We start from the raw sequence: 15361 nt of genomic DNA on the forward strand, positions 1-15361 counted from the left end.
CTGATCTGTCCCTGTGCAGCTCTTGGTGAAAACTCATAGTGTAGAAGCTATTGGATGGACAGCAGTGCTCGTTCCTCCCTTGGAAGAGGAGGGGGAGGGTTGCAATGAGGTGCAGCCGGTACCATTTTTTTGCTCCGAGTTACATGTGTTCTACAGATGCTTTGCTGGTGTGTTTTGCCAAGGCAATTAAAGTGGCAAACTATTCTTGGCGTGGGTCTGGCCTAAGGTTTTCATTAGTTTAGATGAAGTCCTTTTTGGAGAAACATAAGCTAAACCAAGAAAAGGTCCTTTCGTGTGAGAATAGGAGTGCCCACACTGGCTACACCAGTGTGACTGTGGGCATTAATTTAATGTAAATTTCCCCATGAAGACTGGCCTTCATATAAGAAAGGCAGCAATGTATAGAAAAGGAGTAAGGTTAAAATTTATTCAAAGTTATTAGTTTATTTCCTGCTGGAGAAAAAGCTGTTCACATCATAAGTTTTTACTGGGGAAAAGTAAATGGTTGTAGTATAATCCAGGTTCTGTGTTTGACCAACAAACTGTGGGATTTGTCTGTGCAGCTTATACTAGGGGGGTGCTCTGTACCAGTGCGCAGGTGTGCTGGTAGTACTGGCACTTTATAACTAGCTCTGATGCAGCAAATTCCTAGCAACTACTCTCTTTGCTGAAGGCCCAAGCATACTGTGCTGCTAAAAGGTAACAATGGGGGCTGACTGCCTCAGGTCCTTGGTAACCAAGGAACAACTATTCATTTTTTGTAATATATGGGACTAGTATCCCAAGAGGAAGGGTGTTTCCTTTCAGTTCATATGCACTGGGTGAATGCCAGTTGGCATCCAAGCAAGCTTTATAGTGCGATGTTCATAACAAAAGTTCTTTAAGTCCATTTTCTGATATGCTATTAAGTTTTTCCTTTCTAAATAATTAACTGACTGAAAATAAAAAGCAAGCTGTTGGTTAGCATATCTGGATGTTGATTATGGACAGCTAGACTCCTTGATTCCTTCAGCCATGGAGAAATGCAGCTTGCAAAAAGAGGTCACTGTTTAGTGACTTTTGGTTGAAAGCTTCACTTCTGTAAAAGTTGAGTAGGGCAGCTGAGCATGTATATATGCCATGAAAATAAATGTTGCACGTTCCTGATTCCTTTTGCACCTACAACCGTACGGCACGAAAAGCAAAAGATAGTATTTAATTTTATAATGTTTTATCTTTTTGTGTGTGTCTGATTGCTCCTTGAGACATGGAAGTTTTTTGTCTTATTCCCAGAGAGACACATCTTTTCCCAGTAGGCATAGCTTGAGAGGTTTTTTTTTCCCCTCTCATACTTTGAATGTTTAAGGCACTGGTAAGTTTGCTTTGTTGTTACAAATCTGATTCGCTTACCCACCAGCAACATCTAGCTTTGGTTATGAGATCAATACTCAGTGAGATTAATTAGATGTCGACAAGTAAGGAACAGCAAAGATGGAGGCTATTTAAAGAGGAGTATGTTAATAACGAGAATATGCCTGCTGCTCTTTTGTCCACCATGTTGAGCTATTTGCTCGGAATTATTACAGGCAAGAAGCTGGAGCCATCGCTTATCAGAGCATAGTCACCTCTGAAACTGCATATCAGGTTTGGTGGACCTAATCATTACTTGCATAGGTTATAGTAAAGTGGTACAGAAAAGACTAACTTTTCTATCAATCTGTTAATATTGCCAATTTTATAAAATGCTCATGTGTTTGGGATGAAATTTAAAAGGAAGCCTGGAATCTCTGTTAAAGTTCTGATGTCGTTTTTGAAAGAGTGTGGGTGGCAGACCCTTCTTTTACTGACTGAACGCTTGTTTGGTGTAACTTTTTGCCTGCAATGCTTGCAATTTTGTTCCTGAAGCTTCTTTGGGAAGCAGTGGCTGATTCTCTCCTCACTGCAGTCACTCCTTCCAAGTAATTGACACCGTGTGACATGAAATAGGCATCAATATAAATGAAGGAAAGCTGAAGCCCATGATTTTTTTTCTTATGTTGACGTTTATGTAGTAAAGAGCTAACATGGTTCAGCTTTGGAGAGCATTGACCTAATTCCTGTGTGCCATTAATTGTCACTGTTATTGGTGAAGTCACATGCATTCAGTCCAGTTCTTTGCATATTTTGTAATGTGCTAAATTACTATTGATCCATCTTGTTTGCAGATTTATTTTTAATGGGGTGGAAAACAGGTAATAGCTTATTACACATTTCTTTTCTGGATCCTTTGTGATGATACCCAGAGGCTGGAGAAAAGATATGATAGAAAGAAGAGAAATGATAGGTAAAAATGCTACCAATTTATTTTTTTCTGTGGTTTGTCTTTCTCCTGCCTTTTGTGAAGAAGTAAATAAAGATATTTAAAAACTGAAACAGAAGCCAAAGCCAACCCTATAATTGCTTACTCTTTAGAGGTGCAGAGAGGGGAATAATTTGATATGTTGAGTGTGATAGAATATTTCACGAGGAGAATTTCTGAACTTGCAGAAGTGCATGCTTTGACAATGTGTCCTTTTTTGTACTTAGGTAATGACTACCTAATCATTTGAATTACGGTGTTTTTGTTTCCTACCTAATAGCAAGAATTATATTTTAGGATATGACAAATCTTTCTGGAGGTTTTTATCACTTAGTTCCTCATCAAGGGAATTTGATGTTTGCTATATCCTTATCAGTAGGAAGTAACTGATAATAATGAGATTAAATATTCTGAGAGAAATTCCAAATAGCAGGATGCACATTGCTGAGCTCTGGATATTTGAAAATAGTCTGTCTCTTACAGTGAGGAAAAAGGCTTCCAGTTCCACAAGCCTTTCTTTATGATAAGCAGAGGAAATTGTGGTGAGAGGGTGAATGGATGGTTAGTTGTGTAAAGTCAGCAGCAGGAATTTCTCTTTCCTTCAACCTTGAGATGGTTCCACACTCAGCAGACTAACCATATTTGCCTGATAAATGCCACCAAATCCTTTTCTTATCTTAGGTGAATTGGGCAGTAAAGCAGAGTGCAAACATTTAGGAAGGCAGTAGATTTAAAGCCCTGGCAACTAGAGAAGCAGAAGGAAAGCCACGACCCGAAGACCCCTGATGGCTGAAGTTGCAGCAGCATCTGCTCGAGCCATAACTAAACAGTTCAACAGCAGAGGTTCTGAAGTCATTCACTTCTGGAGTTAAATATATCTGATATGCAATACCAGCATGCTTTTCAGTTAAGTTGTGGATTGTTCTATGCTTTATATCCCGCTTCCCTGCTGGCTAACCATCAGATATGGAAATGGATCATTTTTTAACAGTTAAGCATATTTTCCATACCCTACTGCAACCGGCCTTTGATAGGAAATGAAGGTGCAAAGTGATGATTATGAGAGACATCCATCTCAGTTCAGTTAAATTATAAGGAACATTAGGACCAGGTGAGATAGAGTAGCATCCCCTACTGATTAGCCAAAGGATGTTTGGGACATTAACCTTTATAAATTATGGTGACCTTTCTTAGAGGGAGAATAACTAGATTAAGGGGAAAAGGGATATGCGGGGGGGGAACTGAAATTTCTGGTACATGTTGTGGTTTAACTGATGTGTCTCTTTGCAGATTAAATTCTAGCATTGAAAAATGATATCTTGAGTATGTTTACAAGGGGAAGGTATTCAACAAGTGGCTGTAAAGGATCCTCTCTTTTTCTTCCCCCTTCTGCTAAGCCTCAGAAGAAGAAGGAGGAAAACCTTTCCAGTGTCCGATCTGTGGTTTGGTTATCAAGAGGAAGAGTTACTGGAAACGGCACATGGTGATTCATACAGGTTTGAAAAGTCATCAGTGTCCACTCTGTCCGTTTCGCTGTGCACGCAAGGACAATCTCAAATCACACATGAAGGTAAGGGAAGTGTTTACTGACAATCAAAGCACTTGAATCATCAATCAAACCTATTTCATTTGCATTTGCAAGAACAAAATTTCCCTAGCTGTACTACTAATGATGTCTTTATTTAAATAAAGAGACCATAAAAGGAGAAAGAAATAACTTTTTTCCCTTTGCTTGCCTTTCCATTTTATGCAATGTGGAAACTGCCTTGGGTTATGTCAACTTGGTGCAGCACAAGCTGTCTGTGACAGATTTAGTTCTGGACCTGGAACCACCAGAAGCAGGGATGTTAGCCGAGATGTGACACCATGCAAACACAGCAGTGCTGCTTTTCAGGATGCCAGCTAGTATCTCTGTATGCCGTTGCATCACACTAAGTGGGCGTACCAACTTGGCCAGCACTAGCAGGGGATCTCCCCATTACTTTCTGTAGACAGGCCTGCAGTTTTAACTTTTTTGTCGCTGTAGTTTTTAACTGCAGGCATTTCAGGAATGAAGGATCCAAAACAAAATGAATGACAGATTATACTGTAAAGTTTTGTCTTCAAATGTTTCCATTGTTTAAAGTGTGCTTTTAACTCAGCCTAAGTTTTACGCTCAAACTGAAGATGACCTTTTGAAAGAAGCAACAACTGTGTTGATACAGAAAAAATACAAAAATGTAAAAAGACTCTCTGTCTGCTTAGCTGAAGTTCTACATGGTTGCAACGTACAAAGTGCCTGGTCTTGCAAGCTGTAGAATGTTCTTGGTGAAGTAAAAATGGTACCTGTCCCATTAGCTCATGGATGAAGAAGCTGAAGTGCAAAAAGTTTCCCTTGTTAATGCAGTTGAGTTTTATAATAACAGTGAAATGTTTTATTATAGTTAGTATTTTGTCTGGTTTAGACAAATGTGTGTAACAGAGTACCAGGCTGGTGTGGAGGGGGACAGAAATGCCTGTTCAGCTTTTATATATGCTATTGCAGAATCTGAGATCACTAGCCGGGAGTCTAACCTTGCTTATACCCAAGTAAAAACTCACTTCAGTGTGAATGATTCAGATGATTCCACTGATCGCAACAGCAGATCTTGCTGTATTTCAGGTCCTTGCTAGGTCTGAAATCATCCCCCTAAAGTCTGAAGGCTCATCCCTTAACTCTTCTACTGTGGATCAATGCACTATTCCCAGGCACCCTTGGTGTATCATGCTGATCCTTATCAGGTAGTAGAAGTAGGTTTGGTGTTTATGGCTCGCTCTTTTAGGACTAGGCATTCCATGTTGACTAGAGGGCTCAGGTGGCCCTCCTGAGTAGATGATGAGTAGAAAGAATGGGAGCACAGCATGATAAGGAGGGCTTTTTGTTTTCAGTTTTTGACAGCCTGCACAGAAGCATGCATCCCCTAAAAGCTTGCTATTCCCTGGCAAAGACCTGTTGTCATCCCCTGCTTTGTAAAGGACATCCCTATTATTCCCTGCAGAAATTCTTGTTCTCTACTTTTTTTGCCTTTTTAGAATTATTATTTGCAGGTTGAGGGCCTATCCCTTCCTTTTTGGCATGGTGATTTCCATAGGTGGTCACAGGCAGTATGTTGGAGAAAATTAGGGACTTTTTCACTGTCGCTGTGTGCTATCAAACTGATGGCTATCTGAAGCCCTTGTGCTTTTTTCTGCTCCCCACCTAATATAAATCCCTTCATTAACTGAGCCCATGTCATCTTAAAACAGAACCCTTGTACAAACATGTAACATAGTGTTGATTATTTGGTAATATAGTAACTATTACCAAGTAATGCTCAGTTAGACATCATTGAGGTCAGAGTCAGGCCCAGAGCTGCTCAACACAATGTAAGAGATTACAGTCTCCTTTAGCCTTACTGTGGAGGTAAGATCTGAAGTCTCCTCAGTCAATGCAGTCCGGTCACACAGGTCATGATGGACCCAGTGGCCTTTGCTGCTAAAACTGCTCCCTATTTAAGATGAAGGCAATTGTCTTACAAAACTAGATGGCCTGTATTTGGTCTTTTGTCCTTGTTATAGTCTTATGGATAGATGTAAAGAACCACAAGTACAAGAATCTGAAAGATAATGTTTTACCTTAATTTCAATGGGTTTCGTACACTTTTCTCAATTGAGTAGGCCATTCATAAAAATATTTTCTATCACATCAAAATTGAGGCAGGTGAATGAGATAGGGGCATGTTAGTTGTGTGTCCGACACACAAGTGTGTCAGACACACTTTGAATTCCCTTTGGTGAAAGTATGAATTGATAAGATTAAAAATAAAAAATATCAGATTTCTTTTCTTGTTATAAAAAAGTGCTGCTTTTAAATCTGTATGTAAATAAGTATGAGATTATAACACCTGACACATTATAAGCCAACAGTGTTCAAAATGGAATGAATACACATCAGAAATGGTACAGCACAGCTGGGAGCTCCTTAGGATGCAGCATTCTGGTTATGCCAGTCAGATGTTTTCAGTTCTCTTCGTTGTCCTAGGATCCTTCGGGAGCTACCTAGCCTTATCTCTTTCCTGGCAGGCAACCCATGAAGGTAGAGCTGCCTCTAGCTCTCCATCCCTCTCTCCCTCCCCATGAGTCAACTGTGGCTGCAGGTGAAGACACATTTTTCAAAACCAAAAAGGCTACTCAAAATTAGGGTACTAGGGTGGTGTTTGTCATTCATTATAAGCCAATTTTTATTCTAGGATGCTATGACAAGCCAAGCTCTTTTCCTTTATGCTGCTCTTCAGTTTTCAGGTTTTATGTTCTTTTGATAAGGGTGACAGGAAAAACCTCTTGAGGTCTTTTGTCCAGCTGCAGTCCTCAAAATCTAATAGTGTTGTCTTTGTTTCCTTCTAGGCAGCATAGTCCTGAGCTGAAGCACTTCCTCTTTTTTCTAGGTTCCTGTAGGCATTTTCCATTGAAACTGGTCATTTAGAGATTTAATTTCCATGAGTGGTTTGTGTGTGTCTCCATACGGGCCTTCTTGTGTGTATCTTTAGGTTAACAAATAATAACTATATAATATAAATACTGTGTAATTTATGGTAATTATAACATGTCAAACTGATTGGCCCAGAATACAACATTGCCAACATTTTTCATGTCTTGTCCCCTGCTAGAGGAAATCTTAACAGAGAGCTGGATTGATTCCAGCCCTGACCATATTCAGATCTACATGTGCTACCCACCATGTTGATGAAGTGTTCTTCCAGTAAGGGCACTTCACCAGGACCAACTCACAACTGGAGGCGAGGAAGTGAAAGGCAAGAAGGGAAGCAAAAGGAAAGTTTCCACACAGACACACAATGAACAAGGGAGCCTGAGTAGACTGCCTTTTAAGGCACACAGTGCTATCTGTAATTGTTATTTGGCATTTAGATTCCACAGTGATAGGCACCTTAGAAAAATCCTAAAATAGACACAGTACAGAATTTTATTAGTCTGTTTTGGAGACAAATTATAGCACGTGCATAACCACAAGTTTTGGCCCTCATTCCCAGGAATCTGGGGATCTTCACAGGACTTGACTCTGGTATCATAGCGTGGTTTCCAGGGGTGCTGAGAATACTGAAAATGAAGCTGGACAAAATGAGTGGGTAACCAAGAGAGGTGTCTTGTCCAAGCAGGCAGCAAGGGTTACGCTTGGGTCCTTCTCTCTGTCTATCTAAACATACATTCAGTTGGAATATGTTGTTTTCTTCTTGTGAGAGAGAGTATCTTATGTACTACTAATGCAGAAAGCAACAGAAAGAAGTGGTGTGATTCAGCGAGATGTATTCAGGCTTTTGTGTTTTTCCTGGTAGGGAAGTAGGGATCTAATTTACCTCAGCGCAATACCACAAGCATCAGTCAGACTTTGGCCAGTTGGTGTCTTTGGATCATGCACGTATCTTCCTCAGCAATTGGTGGACGGATAGGCTGTGAGATCATACAGATATGTTCCAAGAAAGCAACAGGATATTAGCCTGAGCACTTGGAAGGGGGAATGAGGAAGAGGAGCATATGGCCAAAAATAATATCTATAAATGTTCCTTGTGCTGCTATATAGACATAAGGCAGAAATGGGTGAGCCAGCTCTTCTAGCAGTGGAAAAGAAGGTTGGCATTGTGAACATGTGCTGAAGCATGATGGTATGACAGAAAATGAGGAAAGGAAAGATTAAGCTTAACAGAAAAGTTAGATGCAATGGCAGGCAGGTCATGTGATGCTCAAGCACGGGATCTTCCTGCTTCTGTTGCTTATGAAGAGGGACCATGTAGTGAGATCTCAGATTAATATTCCTGTGTAATATGAAGAGGGTTATAATCAGCCTCCTGATTAGGGAGAGGCTATTAATTACATGTTAGTGGGAATAAGGAAAGGCCCTGAAGAATGTAGCCAGGTGCTCACTGCCCCTTAGTGATTTGCTTTTTCCTCTTTCTTCCTCAGCTAGGGTCAGACAACTGAATAAGCATTCCTAATCCATTTTGGTGAAGTATAGGACAGGTTATTTTAAAGCATCTTCACCATATTGGGAGAAGGAAATTGACTGTGTTTTATGGGAGGGGTTTTTGTTTAGTTTGGTTTAAACTAACCTTAAAGAGCCCTGGGAGGCGCTTGTCACTCCATTACCTCCCCTCGGCTGAGGGGAGGTAAGGCAAACTTGCACAGCTTTTCAACAAGTGAAACCTGTACCCTGAGCCTCAGACAGGTACCACAAGTGACTTCAAATATCTGTCTTTTAATCTTGTCACTTTTCGCATATGAGACAAGGATAAGACAGGATATGCATTGATACCTTAAATCTTAAAGAAAAAAAGAAAAAAAATATTTTTTTTGGAACACCTAGTCCAGTCCAGCCCTGCAGAGAGGCTTTTTTTTTTCCTTTGCTTTCAAGCAAAGCAAGGAAATAGTTTCAAAAAGAAAATACTATATAAATAATGTATGTGTCCTGAGGGGAAGGATCATATCAAAACTAGCACCGTAGAACTAAACTTTCCAAAGTGCAATGTTTTAAAAATGAGGGAACTTGTCAGAAAAGAGCATGAAATGAAAAAGCAGAGGGCACATGATAGATGCAAAATGGAGACCTCTCAAGTGTACTCAAATGCAGTCGCAGAAGGCATTTTACTAAAAGAGATTTAAAAAAAAAAAAAAACCAAAAACACCACACAGAAAAAATCAGTGGGTAGGCACGTATGGCTAAATGGCCAGGTTACAGTAGTTGTTGATCGTAGTAGTTACTTAAACAGATGCTCCTCATGGAAATGTTAATCCACTGGAAAGTTGGTGAGAAAAATAAAACTTATAGTAGGCAAAGGAAAAAGGGATAATTAGGTCACAGAAAGTAAGTAAAGACTGAGTAGCCAGAAGCAAATATAACAGTGAGTGGATTCAGCACCCCAACCCCCTTCTGTTCTGATTTTGCTTAGGGATGAAGGTTCTCAGAAAAAACATTTCCTCTTATTCTAAGTGTTTAAAAAATAATAACCAAAAAAACCTGCTAAGTCCCACAAAAGAAAGGTGAATGCCAATCCTTCCCTTCCTGCGCCTCATAACTAGAAGGGAGAGTCTGTGCAAAGCATTACCCCAACTTTAAGGAAGGGGAAAAGAAAGGATCTACTTTGCCAGTACTACAAAATTGCAGGACGTGCCTGTGTCACTGTTTCCCTTGCCCCTACTCCCCATTGTACCCTGTTAGGTGGGATCACGTGTGTTTGTAACTGTGGTACATCTGTAGGGGCCAGTGTGTACTTCCTATGACTTAAATTGGCTGGTAAATCAGCAGGGATGTTGCTTTTAAGTATGAAAAGATGATTTAAGAAACTGCTTATGATACCAGAAGTGTTAGTACATCAACAAAAAATGTAACAGAAAAAAATACAATGATATGAATGATGTGATATGATAGGGACATGTGGTTTCTGTAAAAGAAAATCATGTGTTCTTCTACTAAGATGTTTTGAGCATGTCAGGAAAATCATGGACTTAAGAATCAGTTGAAATTTATTTGGTCTTTAAAAAAGCCTTTGGCAAAGCTTCTCACTGAGAAGTTGCCAAATAAATTAGGCAATGTGATGTACTATGGCAAATTAGAAATTCACCAAGAGACAGTAAAACAAAGTGTAGGAAGGAATTAGCAATTTTAAGCATGACAAAAGGCTAACAGAGGGATGTTCCATTACTAAGAGCGGAATTGTGCATATTTTGGCAAATGTGATCTGCACAAAATGACGACTGTGGGTAACAGAATTGTAGATGATACAACCTTATGTGCATGAATCAAGATTAGAAAAGACAAAGCTTGAAAGGGAATAAAAAAAGGCTGGCTGACAGATAAACAAGGGGGCAAATGAAGTTATTGTTGACAAATACAAGGTACTGCACCTTGGAACCAAGAGTAATCATGCACCTGGCTGTCTGATATAATGAACTGTAACTACTCAGGGAAAATATCTGAGTATCGTTGTAGACAGTTCAATGAAAACCTTTTCTTGGCATGCGCAGCAGTGGTTAAAAAGTACATTAGATATTTGAATGTCTGTAGAATAAAACAGAAATAACACTGAAAATATCACAGTGCTATTATTAACATATGATATGCTGCCACTTACAATATTCATTACTGGTCACTGCATCAAAAAGATGTATCAGAAATAGAAGGAATTTCAAAAGCTGGCAATGAAAATGATTAGTGGGATGGCAAGAACTCCCTTTGAAGAAAGAAGCTGAGAAGAATGGGACTGCCAGGTATAGAAAGGAGGTGTGATCAAAATAATGCATGTGATAGGGAAGATAAATTGAACGGCTTCTTTTTTTCTTTCTTGTAATGTGAGAATGAGAAGGCAGCAAGAGAAACTGAAAGAAACAAATAAAAAAAAATTTGACCAGTAGATTATTTGTACCCAAGTCCTCAAACTAGGCCTAAAGTTTGTAAGGATTGTATAGTTCTGTTGAAAATTATTGCATACGTCATATCAAGCACACGCTGAAAAAACTGTAGAACCACGAAATATCATTTGAGACTGCGAAGACTGTAGGGTTAAAATAAAGATGATGCAAGTACTTTGCACAGTCAAGGAGAATATCCACAGTTAAATGAAATAAACTCAGAAGGTAGAAGTCCTTAAAAGTTTCTGACGTAAGTCAAACAGTAGTTTTATGGGATTTTGAAAGAACCATTCTCCATGAGCAGGTTGTGCACTGTGGTTTGTTGCAGCGTAATTCAGAGATCCAAATCTGGCAGCAGCTGGGCTCAGAGTGGGCCTTTGGAGAAAACCTGTCAGCTGCCCTCTTGTCTCCTCCTGCCTGTGGTTCTTGCAGCAACAGCCTAGTTGAGTCTAAAGAGGACATCTGATGGTTTGAGTAGCACTAGCACGGTGTAAGAGCCGTTCCCTGTCTCATGGAGAGAGAAGGCAGCTTTTTGGACTGTAACACTGCATGACCTGGGTCTCCCCCGTGGCTTTCTGTGTAGCTCTACATGGTTTCTTGTTTCTTATTCTGCAGCAAGTAGTTGCTGCCTCGACTTTTCCCTCCAAATAGCATAGAATGGCAATTCTTGGCTCTTTTAGCTGCTGTCGAATGAGAAAATAAGGGATAGTTTTTTCTTTAATTGGACTTTAATTCTTAGCTTCTATTTCTAATAGTGTTCAAATTTTTAAATAAATATTATTATTTATTTTTGAGAATTAAAAAAACCCAAAGTCTTATGGTGGGACTGGACCCAGGACACTGGGATCTAAATATTTGGCTTGATGTTTTCATACTTTTTTTTTGTACATCTAAAATTCTTCCTTTCAAAACTCTAAATATTTGGGTTTGAATTCTGTCATTCCTTGGCTGCAAGTTATAAATGTACTTTATTTTATGAGAAATCCATTGGTGATGCTGCTATTGTCTTTGGGCAGGAGAGAAATCCAAATCAGATGAATCAGTCCCCCCTGTTCTCATCCATTCTCAAAAGATATTGCAGGGGTGGCATGCCATGTTCCTGGGAAGAGGAGGTGGGCTCCCACACACTTTGCCACCCAACTGCAGCAGTGACAGCCTTCAGCAGGCATCATATTGATGATTGTGATAAGGGGCCTCTAGAAGAAGTGGTTGAATATGTAGGCAGGGAAATGTTGATTGAAGGGGATCCTGGAGAGAAACCCTGGCGCACAGAATCTCAGTGGGTGTAGGAGATGAAGTTGCCATGGTGAGAGTGCTTGCTACCATTAGTACATCTCGGTGCTCTTCATGAAGAAGAGTGCTTACATACTGCTGTGCTCACAGACCATCCTGTTTCCAGTAGTGTAGACAGGCAATCTGGTTGGCATTTCTGTTGTAACCTGTCAATATTTAGAATTTATTGTGCTGCTATTCGTCTGCAAGGTTGTTGCTTTAAAACTGTCTTAGGTTAGCATTAGCTTCTAACTTCTTTGTTGTCAGGTGCAATTTTAAGATTCCAGAATTACTTTGCCTGTAAATGCCATGTTTATACGATACTGAGAATGTCATTCTGTAAAGCGGCTGGCCGCAACAAATTCTCTCTTGCTATCTGTTTGTTTAGTACCTAATCTCCAGAGCCCTTGAAGAACTACTGAATGAAAAGTTATACAGCACTAATGAAATGTGTCGCCACTGAATGCAAAAAGGGCTAAAAGAGGGACATCTCCCAGTTTCACATTTTAGCAGACCTGAATTCAGGTCCTGTGTATGGAATGCTGGATATGAGCTTGTGACTGAATTCCTCTTACTATATAGAAAATGAATCAGGCCAAATCTACAACCATGGGAAACTCCAACCTGAATTTTGACAGACCTGTGTTTGGGAAATGCTGCTGTTAGCCCAGAGCTCTGCAGAGTCTGCACCAGGACTCTCGGGATCTAGATCTCAGCTCTGCAGGAAACTGGAAAGTGCTGAAAGCCTTAGCTAAAGCTAGGTTTTCCAGGCTCCCTGGTGTATAACTGAGCTTTGATTAAAGCTGGAGCTCTCAGGGCATTTGGACTCCCAGGCTACAGCAGCAAGCCTTGGATCCCTGGCACAGCTGGCTGCTTCTGAGCCAAGCCCAGGGAGCAGGGGATAGAGTGCCACTCAGTAGGATAGGGGAATCATGCCTCATTTGCCAAGAGTTCATCCAACCTCTCCATGTTTCAGGTGAAATATTTTGCGTTCAAAAAACTGCCATTTTCCAACAAAAATCTGTCTCACTGAAATGTTTCTAACCAGCTCGAGTCACAAGTGAAAACGAATGTGTGGAGCTCAGTCTGGTGCCAGTTTGTCCTGACCGCATGTTCATCAATTAGTAAGGAAAAAATGTATGTGTTTGCCAGTCTTTCTGCAGGGAGTAGCCCAAAGTGCTACTGTCAGGATTTAAAATTCATTTGTGAAGCTATAGGGAAAAAACTTTTCAATATATCTGCCACTATTATGCTGGGCTCAATTATTCCATCCCTTTCGTAAGTACTGTGTTAAACAAGAAATTGTATAATTATATGTATATAGTTTATATTAATGAGTGTGTCTGCTCAAATAATATGTAAACCGTTACATATGGATGGATGGATAGAGTTCTCTTTTAAAGATAATCAGGATCGGGCTTGAGGATAATAGGCATTGTAGTCATACTGGAGCATGCAGTCTCTATGAGAAAGAGCCTGCAGTCAAAATATGAGGACAGTAAGATTAACTGTGATGATTAATTGACTGATAGAATAAATGGCAAACAACATCTCTCAAGTTTGTGTTTTATCATAACAGAGCTGTTTATTTTCTGGTAGAATTAATTTGCCACAAACTGTTTCAATAGTGCCTTGGTATTGCCAGGTGCTGTGGTTTTACTCTAATGATACACGAATCAATGATGGACATTGCTATGCAGGTTGGTGTTTTGCTGGGTTGCTCTGAACAATTGTTATTTATGAGGTTGCACAGAATGATCATGCTTAGCAGAACATGTAATAGGGTGGTGTGTGTTTGTTTGGTTTTTAATCACGAAAGCTACTAGTTATAGCTTGGAAGTCTTTTTATGCACTGACAGGTCATCAGGATCCACTTGTAAGGACTGTTTGATCCAAAGCAGACTTCATCATTTCCATGCTGCAGAAACAGATGTTCCTGATTTTTTTTTTTTTAGTTGAGTCTGATGTTTATGTTCTTTGACTTACGTGTGAAAGAATCCTACTGTTCTTAGTGCCTGACCTCTTTCCAAGTGCTGAGAATGAAGAGTTCACCCATTAGTTAACTTTTTTTTTTAAATGGTGTGAGAAGTGTAGACTTGAGATTTCTATAATGCTAGTAAACTCTTTTGCTTAATACATGCTTTTATCTTTCACCTCTTGAACCAGGTTCATCAGCACCAAGACAGGGGTGAGACCTTTCAATGCCAGCTATGCCCTTTTACCTCCTCCCGTCACTTCAGCCTGAAACTCCATATGCGTTGCCATCAGCATTTCCTCAGGACAGAATCCAAAGTGAAGGAGGAAATACCAGAAACTGAGGTGAAGGGGTCACCACAGCTAAATAGTGACTCCTGCCTGGGACCACAGAGGGAAGGAGGTGGACCTGACCTTACAGGATCAGCATCTGTATCTAAAACACCTGATGCGGCTGGGCAGCCTAGTGGAGGTATTCCACCTTTACTAGTGAAAGAAGAGCCCAAAGATGACAATAGCATCTCAGCTGCACCTTTTGCTCTTAGCACTGTTGACAGAGTCCCCAACAACCCAAAGCCGAAAGACTCCTCTGACTTTGTGGCCAATACGGCATCAGCACTATTCAGCCAAGACATCTCTGTCAAGATGGCATCAGATTTTCTTATGAAGCTGTCAGGTAATTGAGCAGCAAGCAGCAGCAGCAGCTGCTCCTTTATGGGCTAAGAAACACTTTGCCTTGGGTTTGCTAAGTCTTGGAATTGCAGGGAGAAAAACATTGGAACTTCTTAATTTATAATTTCTTGTTCCTTTTGATAAGGAGAGGTGCATGACGGAGCAAAGAGGGGAAACAGTGAGAGAAGAGAGGGATTTTGCTGTTTAATTGTGGGGATTGGGAGTGAGAACTTTTTATCCAGGTTTTCATGTTCATTGACAATTACCTTGGCAAATCTCATTTGGTGAGTTTTTCAGGCATGCTGAATACCTTTAGTTCTGGTTTGAAATCACTGAGGGTCACAAGCACCCAGCATGTTAGAAAATTCAGCTCTTAAGTTCTCTGCCTTTACCCATCTGTTAAATAGGACCAATAAAGCATTGGTCACCTTCCTTTCAGAGTAGTATTTGAGGTCTGACTAGTTAAATACGTGTGAAGTATGAGTGTTACTGCATTTCTTGATTATTAACCCTTAAAAAAAAGGTAGTCCTAGAGATTCATGAACAGCTTTAAAATTTTTTTTTTACTATTTTAATTGAAATCCATATCTAATGCAAAGCATGCATTTACTGTGTTTTCTTTCACTGTCAGATTATTGCTGTAATAATGACATTCATATGTGAGACTGAAGTGGAGGATGTATTTAGGGTGAATCTATTATATTTTATGTG

At 40.0% G+C, this 15361-nt stretch overlaps 1 protein-coding gene across 2 annotated transcripts in view; it reads left to right on the forward strand.

Annotated features, from left to right (window-relative positions):
- Positions 1-15361, forward strand: part of ZNF827 (zinc finger protein 827) — a 109562-nt gene that overhangs the window by 27695 nt on the left and 66506 nt on the right. For both annotated transcript variants that reach the window (XM_076337112.1, XM_076337113.1), the window contains exons 3-4: positions 3715-3887; positions 14171-14654. In XM_076337112.1, coding sequence (XP_076193227.1) covers positions 3715-3887; positions 14171-14654 — 657 coding nt within the window. The remainder of the gene's footprint in view (positions 1-3714; positions 3888-14170; positions 14655-15361) is intronic.

Source organism: Aptenodytes patagonicus, chromosome 4 (assembly GCF_965638725.1).
Source record: "Aptenodytes patagonicus chromosome 4, bAptPat1.pri.cur, whole genome shotgun sequence".
Classification (NCBI taxonomy): Eukaryota; Metazoa; Chordata; class Aves; order Sphenisciformes; family Spheniscidae; genus Aptenodytes; species Aptenodytes patagonicus.